Genomic DNA, 12477 nt, shown 5'->3' with positions numbered 1-12477 from the left:
GGATATTCCACTGTTAAAGGAGATTTTTTTTAATGAAAGACGTGTGCACGGATTGCAGCGTCGGCTCGCAGCCGCCGCGACACTCCGCCACAGGAAAAACACCTCTGTTGGAAGCCTTAAGGACAAGTTGGAACATGCCCAACTGTTAAACAATTTCTCAGATACTCACTCCACTGAAAGCCATCAAAAGCCGCCTGGATTTTACAATGTTATCAACACGGAGGTGTTTTTCCTGTGCCGCCGCACCGCGCCGGCTGCGTCCCGAAGCGCGGACCCGTCCGCACGTCTTTCATTAAAAAAATCTCCTTTAACAGTGGAATATCCGGATAAAATGCTGAAACCGACTTCTTCTGAAACTTCTCTGTTCTCTCACGACCTCCTGGATCAATAGAGCCTGAAATGTGGAGGTTTTCAGCTTGAAACAGGCTGACGACAGCACCTGGGAGCGCTGCGCAACGTCCCACTGTGTGGGAAGTCCTTAAAGCGACAGTATCACCTCAAAATCTCTTATCAGCCGTTAAAATTTTCACCGAAAACCAGCTTAATTTTTCGAACCGTGTCCACGTCGATGTGCCTCACAGGTTTAGAAAAAATTTTGATCAAACAAAGCGCCAGTCTCTCAGCAACTTCTCAGACAAAGGAATTCCGACGAGGGGCTGGACGACTCCTCCCACAAGGAGTGCTCACTGGCGGATGATGTCGCCGACAGGCGTGGAAAAACTCTCGCATGCGCACGAGGGTTCAAGCATGTCTGACGTAAAAACATATGAATGAAATCCATATAGTTTTTGAAAAAAATAAAAAGGACCTATACTTTGACAGCCCTCGTATGTATCAGTGGTGAAAATCTGTTGAGAATCTGTGAAGTAGTTTTGACGTAATCCTTCAAAGATTATATAAAGTGAAACTTGATCCAGAATTCTGATCTGGATCTCCTCTCAAATTTAATGGAGTCTTCCATGGCCTAATATGTATCTGTGTTGAAAATTTAATCAAAATGTGTGCAGTAGTTTTGACATAATCCTGCTAACAGTAATTCTACAAAGCCTATATAAAGTGAAAGTTGATCCAGAATCTGGATCCGGACCAACTCTAACATTTAATGGCTTAAAATTTATCTGTGGTGGAAAATTTTGTCAAAATCCGTCCAGTAGTTTTGACATAATTCTGCTAACGGACAGACAGCTAAATAAACGGAGGTGATTTTATTACACCCTTGGCGGATATAATTATGTATGTCCAAAAGCCTGAATATTTTAATCAAAGAGACTGGTATGTTTGATGTCTGGAGGAATCTCCATACCCCTGAGAAAGACGTCAATTATTTATCGGCTACACATCAGATCCATTCAAGAATAGATGCCTTTTGGATGAGTATTGTAAATAGACACAGGATGAAAATTTGCTCGGTAGGAACCACAGATGTATCAGATCATAATGCAGTTTACTTAACTATACATTTAAATGACAGACCAAAAAATACATTGTAGAGAATGAATATTGGTATTCTCAGTAACGCATAACCATTAATGAAATAAAAAGCGAAATGAGGGACTGTATTGAAAATAATATTAAAAGGGAGTTGAACCAATAATACTTTGTGAGACAATCACTCTATCTCACCTCCATAGAAAGAATACAGAATTAAGCGTTGTCTACCCCAGTTAAAAATAAAGAATTAGACAGAGCTATTACCAAACAATAAATGTCCAGGGAGTAATGGCTTCCCGAACAAATGTTATAAGGTTTTTGTGGTGGATCTTGCACCCATATTTCTTGAATTTCTAAACTGGACTCTTAAACATGCTAAAATACCTCCATCATGGAGAGAAGCAGTGATATTGGTGATACCAAAAGAAGGTTAAGACAAAGAATTGCCCGATCTCCATATTATACGTAGATTATAAAATATTTGCATCCATAATCTCTAGAAGGCTTGAGCACCTCCTCCCTGATCTAATATAGAAAGATCAAGCCTGGTTCATAAAGGGTAGACAAGCACAGGATAATATTAGATGCACATTTTCTATTATGGAGCAAAGTAATCAATAATTTAGCGAACCATTGATTAGCTTCGATGCTCAGAAAGGTTTCCGACAGAGTGAGACAGGGTTTTTTTCTGTAAAGTGCTGAAGAGATTTGGCTTTAATAATCAATGGATTAGTTGTATAAAAGCCCTTTACAGTAACCCTACTGCCAGGTTGAGGATCAGTGGTTCTTTGACAGGTAACTTTAACCTCAATTGAGATACAAGACAGGGATGCTGCCCTAGCCCCTCCCTCTTCGCATTGTTTATTGATCCATTAGCTCAGGACATCAGACAAAATAAGGAATTGGAAGGAATCTACATTGCAACACAGGAGCATAAAATAGGGCTGTTTGCTGATGATATTATTACCTACTTAAAAGATCCTAATGTAACGATCCCCAAACTTTGATCACACTGCATAATTTTGGTGAGATGTCAGGGTACAAACTGAATATGAAAAAAACACAGGTACTTTGTCTAAATTACACACCAAATAACAAAATTAGGAGTAATTATAAATTAAAGTGGGAAGCAAAATCATTAAAATATTTAGGAGTAATCACACAGTATTTAAATAGCCTGTATGAATCTAAATATTGTCCTACAATATTGAACTATTGTTCTGTGAATGATAAAATTAAGAAAGACATAACATGTTGGTGTACATTAATTTTAGATTTTAGCTTGAGGACAGAGGCAATAAAATGAATATTTTGCCCAGATTATTATATGTTTTCCTTTCACTCCTGTTAGGATCCCAGAATTTCAATTCTCCACATGGAACAAATTAATACCTAGATTTATTTGGGCAAAAGCTAAACCAAGGATACAACTCAAAACTCTTCAGTTAGACAAAGGATGAGGAGGTCTGGCCTTATCTGATTTCATACAATATTATTGTGCGGCCCAGCTATGATATATTGTATATTGGTGTTATTATGAAATAGTGGAAACATTGAGTTCAGTTTAGGTAAGGTGCCACCTCCTGCTAAATTAGTAGGGAAATAATATACAGACTATAAAGAAGATAATACTATTTTGAGAGAAACTGAAAACTTTTGAAATTGTTAAGGAAAAACAAAATTGAAGGAGATAGTAACTAATATGGTCCTCTCTGATGCCTAATTTTGGCCCTAATGTGTTAGATGATACATTCACTGAATGGACAGAGAGGGGAATAACAGCAGTATGTACACTGGTAGAATGGAAAACCTTCAAGACCTTTGATAAACTCAAACAGGGATCTGTACCATTACCTACAGCAATGGTCTCCAAACTATTCCAGAAAGGGCCGAGAGGGTGCAGGTTTTCTTTGCAGCCACTGACTTCAGCAGGTGATTTCACTGATTAACATGCCTTTGAACAGGTGGGATGAGTTCATCAGTGAAATCACCTGCTGAAGTCATTGGCTGCAAAGAAAACCTGCACCCTCTCAGCCCTTTCTGGAATAGTTTGGAGACCACTAAACTACAGATACGACACTTTTACAAAAAAGAAGTACATAAGCACTTATCAGTGGAGATTAATGATACGATTTTATTTTTGACAGATGCATGTAAAAGAACTTTAAAGATTGTATCGAAACTGTATAGCTGTCTTCAGAAGGGTAATGGGAAAAACTCTTTGTATGTAAAATCGAAATGGGAAGTAGAACTCATTGTAAACTGTCTGGGAGTGATTGGCTTTCCATGTGCAACACACAACAATCCATGACTTATACACTTTTTCATTACCCCATACATAAAGACCAAACAGCAACAGCAGAAATGCTGGAGAGGGTGTGGTCTTGTACAAAAATACAAACATTTTGGAACAATGTCATTCAAATGAAGGAGAAAATCTTAAATCTAAAGATACCTAAGGATCCACGGACTGTATATCTGGGCCTTATACTTGGTGAAATAATTAAAAAGAAATATACATACCTTTTCAAAATACTGTCAATTGCTACTAAAAAGGCCTTGACAAGGAACTGGCTGAAATGTGACCCTCCATCGTCGAGACAATGGCTGTATATTGTTGAGGAAATGTATCCCATGGAAAGATTAACATTTCGCCTGACAATCAGGGAAGAGGACTTAAAAAAAAATGGCAGAAATGGACTACATTCAAGACCAAATTACAGCCAGAATGGACTTAAAAAAGGAATGAGACTGTGGAACACCTCCATAAGTTTTGTTATTGTGTCACTGTTTTTGCTTTAATCATGTATTACTTATTGTTTGTTTTAAATTTGAACCACAACCTGTTGTAGTTGTTGTTGTTCTATTGTTTTTGATAAATGGATACATAAAAAGTATATTTAAAAAACATGTTGTGGGACTGTCTTGGCTGACACGCCTCTGCAACATCGCGTGGCAATCGGGGACAGTGCCTCTGGATTGGCAGACCGGGGTGGTGGTCCCTCTGTTTAAGAAGGGGGATCGGAGGGTGTGTCCCAACTATAGGGGGATTACACTCCTCAGCCTCCCCGGTAAGGTCTATTCCAGAGTACTGGAGAGGAGAATTCGACCGATGGTCGAACCTCGGATTCAGGAGGAGCAGTGTGGTTTTCGTCCTGGTCGCGGCACACTGGACCAGCTGTACACGCTCCATCGGGTGCTCGAGGGTTCATGGGGCTTCGCACAACCAGTCCACATGTGTTTTGTGGATCTGGAGAAGGCGTTCAACTGTGTCCCTCGGGGCACCCTGTGCGGGGTGCTCCAGGAGTACGGAGTCCGGGGTCCTTTGCTAAGGGCTATCCGGTCCCTGTACGACCGCAGCAGGAGCTTGGTTCACATTGCCGGTAGTAAGTCAAACCTGTTTCCAGTGCACGTTGGCCTCCGCCAGGGCTGCCCTTTGTCACCGGTTCTGTTCATTATTTTTATGGACAGAATTTCTAGGTGCAGCCAGGGTGTAGAGGGGGTCTGGTTTGGGAACCACAGAGTCTCGTCTCTGCTGTTTGCGGACGATGTGGTTCTGTTGGCTTCGTCAAATCAGGACCTTCAGCGTGCACTGGGGCGGTTTGCAGCCGAGTGTGAAGCGTCTGGGATGAAAATCAGCACCTTCAAATCTGAGGCCATGGTTCTCGACCGGAAAAAGGTGCTTTGCCCTCTTCAGGTCGGTGGAGTGTCCTTGCCTCAAGTGGAGGAGTTTAAGTATTTCGGGGTCTTGTTCACGAGTGAGGGACGGATGGAGCGTTAGATCGATAGACGGATCGGTGCAGCGTCTGCAGTGATGCGGTCGCTGTATCGGACCGTCGTGGTGAAGAGAGAGCTGAGTAGGGGGGCAAAGCTCTCGATTTATCGATCGATCTACGTTCCGATCCTCACCTATGGTCATGAGATTTGGCTCATGACCGAAAGAACAAGATGGCGAGTACAAGCGGCAGAGATGAGTTTCCTCCGCAGGGTGGCTGGGTGCTCCCTTAGAGATAGGGTGAAGAGCTCGGTCACTCGGGAGGAGCTCGGAGTCGAGCTGCTGCTACTCCACATCGAAAGGAGTCAGTTCAGGTGGCTCGGGCATCTTTTCCGGATGCCCCCTGGACGCCTTGCTGGAGAGGTGTTCCGGGCACGTCCCGTTGGGAGGAGGCCCCGGGGAAGACCCAGGACACGCTGGAGGGACTACATGTCTCGGCTGGCTTGGGAACGCCTTGGGGTTCCCCCGGAGGAGCTGGGGGAGGTGTGTGTCGATCGGGAGGTCTGGGTGGCTTTGCTTGAGCTGCTGCCCCCGCGACCCGACTCCGGATAAAGCGGAAGGATGGATGGATGGATATTTGATGGACATATTAGCATTTGGTCCCTTCTTCAAACTCTCACAGTATTAAATTGCCTGAGGGAGCTCTCTGTCTCACTGTAAACAGTAAACAGCTTGTACAAGATTAATAAACGTTCCATGAAAGCTATTAACTTTTGTTATCATGTGAAAATGAGTGAAGTCCCGCCTCTCTCCTCTCCTGTATCACACCCTCTTCCCCCTCCCCTCCCCTTGATTCAAACAACGTCTCTGCTGTAAAGTGGTTTCTCCTCTTCAGGAAACACTGAGCTTTATGGAAACACAAAGCGTTTAATCAGTAAAATAAACCATTTATTTTTGAATGTAACAGCAGCTGTGGACACAGGAGGAACTGTGGATTATTTATTAAAGGATATTAATGAAGTTTTTTTTCTTTTACTCAGGAGAGAAAGACGCTGCTTTCTGCTGTACTCTGCAGCTCAGAGTGAAGCGTATGGCGTCAGATCAGTGACAAAACCCTACCGATCACAGGAAATAATGTGATTATTAACCGTCAGATAACAAATTAAAACCTCTTGAATCATGTACAAACCATGATGCCACCACCTCCCTGAAGGAGACAATGGCATCTCCTTAAAAAAAAAAAAAAAAAAATTTATTCATGAATCAAATTCAAACAAAACAGGTCCTGTACAAAATCCTGAAATAGTTGCATAACATGAAAATATGAATAGAACATCAAAGGGGGCTTATTGAATGTTATTTGCAAATAATAAAAGAAGAGCTCATTTGTGCATGCGCAGAGATAATTTGAATGCGCACATTTTTTATTTATTTTTTTTTTTTTTTTGCGAGTGGGGTTTTGTCACTGATCTGACACCATAGAAGCTGCAGTGCACAGCATATGAAGGCAGAACTTGACAACCTGTGAGTCACAACATCCAGTGCTGTGAAAGTAAACAGTCATATCGACATATCGGGCGTTGTAAATGGCCAATACCAATATTAGCAAAAATGTTGAACATCAGCACAGGCTGATAATCGGTCAACCCCGAGTCAGTTTGCACAGTAGGGAGAGAGAGATGGTAGAGATGGAGGAGCTGACTGGCACAGTGAAAGATGCTTTGCTGAAGCTCAGCGTTAGAGATCCTATTTTGTTAATAGAAGTACAACCCCAATTCCATTGAAGTTGGGACGTTGTGTAAAATGTAAATAAAAACAGAATACAATGATTTGCAAATCCTCTTCAAGCTATATTCAATTGAATACACCACAAAGACAAGATGTTTAATGTTCAAACTGATAAACTTAATTGTTTTTGTGCAGATATTTGCTCATTTTGAAATGGATGCCTGCAGCACATTTCAAAAAAGCTGGGACAGTGGTATGTTTACCTCTGTGTTACATAACCTTTCCTTCAACAACAGTCAGTAAGTGTTTGGGAACTGAGGACTTTTTCCTCTTTTGTCTGGAGGACACGACGTCCATGATTTCCACAAACAATTTGAAATGTGGACTCATCAGACCACAGCACACTTTTTCCACTTTGTGTCTGTCCATTTCGAATGAGCTCGGGCCCAGAGAAGGCGGCAGTGTTTCTGGATGTTGTTGATGTATGGCTTTTGCTTTGCATGGTAGAGTTTTAACTTGGACTTGTAGATGTAGCGACGAACTGTGTTAACTGACAATGGTTTTCTGAAGTCTTCCTGAGCCCACGCGGTAAGATCCTTTACACAATGATGTCAGTTTTTAATGCAGTGCCACCCGAGGGATCGAAGGTCACGAGCATTCAATGTTGGTTTTTCAGCCTTGCCGCTTATGTGTAGAAAGTATTCCAGATTCTCTGAATCTTCTGATTATATTATGGACTGTAGATGATGGAACCCCTAACTTCCTTGTAATTGAATGTTGAGAAACATTGTTCTTAAACTGTTGGACTTTTTTCCACACAGTTGTTTACAAAGTGGTGATCCTCACCCCATCTTTGCTTGTGAACGGCTGAGCCTTTTGGGGATGCTCCTTTTATACCCAATCATGACACTCACAATTAGTGTCCTCAGTTTCCAAATGCTTATTGAGTGTTGTTAGAAGGAAAGGTGATGTAACACAGTGGTAAACATACCACTGTCCCAGCTTTTTTGAAATGTGTTGCAGGCATCCATTTCAAAATGAGCAAATATTTGCACAAAAACAATAAAGTTTGTCAGTTTGAACATTAAATATCTTGTCTTTGTGGTGTATTCAATTGACTATAGGTTGAAGAGGATTTAATCATTGTATTCTGTTTTTATTTACATTTCACACAACATCCTAACTTCATTGGAATTGGGGTTGCATGACTGAATTTCAGTATATTATGAAACTGTGGAAGGAGAAATTACACTCTGGTGGGCCGCCACAGTCTGGTAGTTAATGGGAAGCTCTACCTTCCCCTTCTGTTCCACCGTAGACTCTATAATAAAAAAAAAAAATTGGTAACACGTACCCACAAACAAATATCTCTTCAGTCATGCTTCTTAAAATCACTTTGCAACCTTCGTTCAACCAATCAGTTTAATGCAGTACTGATTTTAATGCACAGTTAATGCTTTCTTTTCCCCACAGTACACAGTTGCATCACCCATCCATGTCGCCTTGTTGACGTGTTTCACACTGGACTTCCCTAAAGGTCACCAGGCCACATCAAGTTTATGACTAAACATTTCTGTAATTTTAGAAGAAGTCCAAACATATTCCAAGTATTTTTATTATTCACAGGCTGCAGTATAAATGTGAAAGGTACTCATCCAGTTTGATTTGGGTTGTTTTTCTTATTACTATTATTGTGATATTATTATTAGAATTATTATTTTTATTAATATGAATGGAATGTTATGTAATGTTGTGTAATTATTAATATTGAACAATCAATTTTCTGAAATTGTGAGGGTGACCAGGTACATTTGCACTAATGTGAAAAGGAACTATGATGTAGTGTTAAAAAATTATTTACAATTTCCTGTATTCCTAAATAACACTCTTCTGTTGCACCTTAGGCCATGTTTTCTAAGATGTTATAAGAAGAAATTTGCAATGTTAAACATATTATTTGATGTCTGCTCGCTTCATCGTTTTATCCAAAATACACTCCCAAATGAATAGCAATTGCTCCCACTCAAAACGTTTTATTATATTACAGTATGTTTGTAATAGTGTTTATTTTTAGTAATCCTGCTTAAAACAAAACCCACATACAAATATGTAGATGTGAGCAAACAGTATTGCACTTTGTCAGGAAGAAGGAATGATTGTGTAACAGTGGTGTGATGAATGATAAACCACCTGGAAATACTAGTTTTAGAAAACCTACATACTTCATTGTGACACAGGATTGGGCACACCTACCCAATAGGAAAGCCCCTACCTGAAATGAGAGGTTTCAGCACAGCAATGTGGGTGGGACTGAGATGAAGTCAGCCTTAGATAAGTGTGAGGTGTGATTGTACAGCAGAATGCACGAGGAAGATTTAGTGTTCAGTCCTCACTGGGCCAAATATAGACTCAGTGAATACGGGACAGAAGGGTTACTGGCTCATCCTGAATCTGCCCATTACACATGGAGACACACTCAGCACTGCTCGACTTTCCACACAGCCAGAGGATGAGTTGCAGTTGACCACAAGAAGGAACCTGTTTCACTTTGTCCAGTGCCTCAGTGATGTGTTGGGTTGGAGGGAGTCATTTTGTCCGTGCAGGCTGCAGGATGAATTGGTAGCATGTGCCACCTGGACAGTTCCACAACTTTTATCTTCACCAGCATCCTCGCTACATGTTCTCCTCCATGAAGTTTAACCATTGTGTGCTGCAGGACAGTCCTGGGAATGACAAAGAAAACAAAGTGTGGAAATGGTGAGCGGAGCTTGTGGCATTGTTTCTGTCTTTCATGAGTGACCATAACAACTGGGTTTGTTAAGATGTTAAGACACGTCAGTGTTGTGCTGACAAAGAACTATTTCTGGCTGCTGTAAAATCACAGAATGACTGTGTTTTTTTGTTGTTGTTGTTGTTAACTGATTAATTCAGAGAGTTACAGTGTTTGAGTCTTATGGTCATGTGGTTTAGATGGAGTCCTGCAGGCCATCTGTTCATCCAGCCTGACCTCTAATGCAAACTCAAACACATCCGCTAACTCTGCAGTAACTTCTGCCTTTTGTAAAAGCATTTTTAATGTTTATTACATTTGCAGTGGAAGCACAAAAAAAACAGGAGCAGGTTACCAGGGATGACCTTAGCCCTCCACCATGGTGAGCTGCATTTGCTTTGAATTGCCACAGTAGTGAAGACAAAAAAATAATCTTAAAATGTCTGGCAGTGCTACTGGCAAAAAGTAGGATTCCTGTCCTTTTGTGATTTGTGCTGCACTTTTATTTTCAAAGGTATGCGTACAACGTGCAGTAGCCTTTGCTGCAAAAAGAACATTAACTACAAATGAAGAGTTCAGATGCAAAACCCAGTATCTCCAAAACCATACATTTTTAGGTGAGGCCAACATGTACGAGGTCTGTCCATAAAGTATAGGTCCTTTTTATTTTTTTTCAAAAACTATATGGATTTCATTCATATGTTTTTACGTCAGACATGCTTGAACCCTCGTGCGCATGCATGAGTTTTTCCACGCCTGTCGGTGACGTCATTCGCCTGTGAGCACTCCTTGTGGGAGGAGTCGTCCAGCCCCTCGTCTGAATTCCTTTGTCTGAGAAGTTGCTGAGAGACTGGCGCTTTGTTTGATCAAAATTTTTTCTAAACCTGTGAGACACATCGAAGTGGACAAGCATTTTTTGTTTCCATTATTAACAAAATATTTCTGACCTGGCATGGGTTCTTGTTAGCCTGGCCGCTCATCAGGCTAATAATACTATAGAGGAAACATTGGCTCTCAAGCTCTGCAGGTTTCCTGCTAGGCAGATCCAAATGGTTTGTTTTCCATAACACAAACTGTAGCAGCTGATTTCACACAGCTGGCAAAAAAAAAAATCCTGCTCTGCAGGTTTCCTGCTAGGCAGATCCAACTGGTTTGTTTTCCATAACACAAACTGTAGCAGCTGATTTCACACAGCTGGCAAAAAAAAAATCCTGCTTGAACTTATTCTACAGGCATGTAGTGGCAATCCTAGAAGTGCAGGCTTGCTTCGTATTACTGGAACTCCAAAGGAACGCCTTTTCACATCGGTGTATTTTCTTCCTTTTCTTTTCTTTCCAGTTTTTTTTTTTTTTTTTTATAGAGTTGATTGCACAACTGTGAATTTTCATTATGTTTCATTAACTCCAATATTCCATGACATTCAATGACCATATGAAAACGTCTTACCACAACTCAGATGTTATCTGTTTACCAAATGTGTTATGAACTGAAACACATTCACAGAAACTTTTTTAATGTGTTCATCTTGTTCAGACAACATAAGAGAACATTCTGTTTTCCATTTACATGAGAAAGTATTTTGTGATTTGATCAAGTCACAGGTGCAATTGTGATCGGACGTTTACATACGCTCATCATGGGCATGAAAGTCATGGTAATTTTGGCCTTTTAATGATGTCTTTATCCTGTTCTGGGGGCACAAATTTGAATTTATTTTGGATCTTCATTAATTTACACAGGGTCAAATTATACATACAGGCTCAAATATATAAATACATTCACTTAAATGCCTTTTGATCAGTAGTGCTGAAGGTTCTGCAATTTCTTTTAATGTGATAAGGTCAAGGCCTAAGGTGAAAAGCTGTGGCAGGAAACCAACCAATTTAAATGAACTCTATCAATTCAGCCAAGAGGAGTGATCAAATATCCAGTCAGAATTATGCCAGAAGCTTGTTGATGGTTAACAAAAGTGTCTGGTCAAGGTGCAACTGACTAATGGACATTTAACCTAATATTTGTGGGGGTGTATGTATATGTTTGAGCCTGTATGTACCATTTTGACCCTGTCTGAATTAGACATTGTCCAAAATAAATTAAAAGTTGTGCACCCAATTCTCGTTTTTTTAAGTCATTAATGATGTATGCTGTACAGGATTTCCACCCTGACAAAAGAACAGCTCAAGGACATCATTAACAGCCCAAAGTCACCCTCACATTCATGCCTGTGATGAGTGTCTGCAAACCTCTGACCACAACTGTAGATGGACTGCAGCTTAACCATGGTCCCACTGTTTCTATAGTTAGAACTACAACATCTTAATATACATAGTAAACATGTTTGTGCTAAATTTCTACTGTTAAAACATTTCAGTGTAAAGTGTAAAGGTCCTGGAAGTTACTTTGAACTGGGTTTACACCACATTGGTGTCATGGTGTAAAAGTGTTAAATCATATTGTGCTAAATAGACTCTGCAAGTGTTATTTCTGCCTGGGAATGAGTGAGAATTGACAAATGTACACAAAAATCAAAACAGTTAAAATGTAACAGAGTGCTATCAGCTCCATCTGGAGTTGATCTGACATTAATCTGATAGTTAGAGATAAAATTGGGGCATAAAAGCTATTTTATTTTATATTTTTAATTACCAAAACAATAGTGTAACTGTCTTGACTGTCAGTCCAGTCATATTGAGATTTGACCCACCACTAATTGAAAGACCCTCTTATTTTGCTCTTGGCAGGCAGTAGTTCAAAGCCCACCATTTTGTACCTCATGAAAGTAAACTCCATTGATTGTTCAGTTATCACAACTTTACTGTATGTAAACATTACA

At 40.3% G+C, this 12477-nt stretch overlaps 1 protein-coding gene across 2 annotated transcripts in view; it reads left to right on the top strand.

Annotated features, from left to right (window-relative positions):
- Positions 1–12477, top strand: part of nadka (NAD kinase a) — a 118116-nt gene that overhangs the window by 72573 nt on the left and 33066 nt on the right. Inside the window, exon 1 of one of the 2 annotated variants that reach the window (XM_034171905.1) lies at positions 9223–9631. The exons of the other annotated variant lie outside the window; for it this stretch is intronic. Coding sequence (XP_034027796.1) covers positions 9552–9631 — 80 coding nt within the window. The 5' untranslated portion in view covers positions 9223–9551. Of the gene's footprint in view, positions 1–9222; positions 9632–12477 lie in introns of those variants that run through there. 2 annotated transcript variants of the gene reach the window in all.

This window comes from Thalassophryne amazonica, chromosome 6, assembly GCF_902500255.1.
Source record: "Thalassophryne amazonica chromosome 6, fThaAma1.1, whole genome shotgun sequence".
NCBI lineage: Eukaryota > Metazoa > Chordata > Actinopteri > Batrachoidiformes > Batrachoididae > Thalassophryne > Thalassophryne amazonica.
This window is presented reverse-complemented; position numbering and strand designations above follow the sequence as displayed.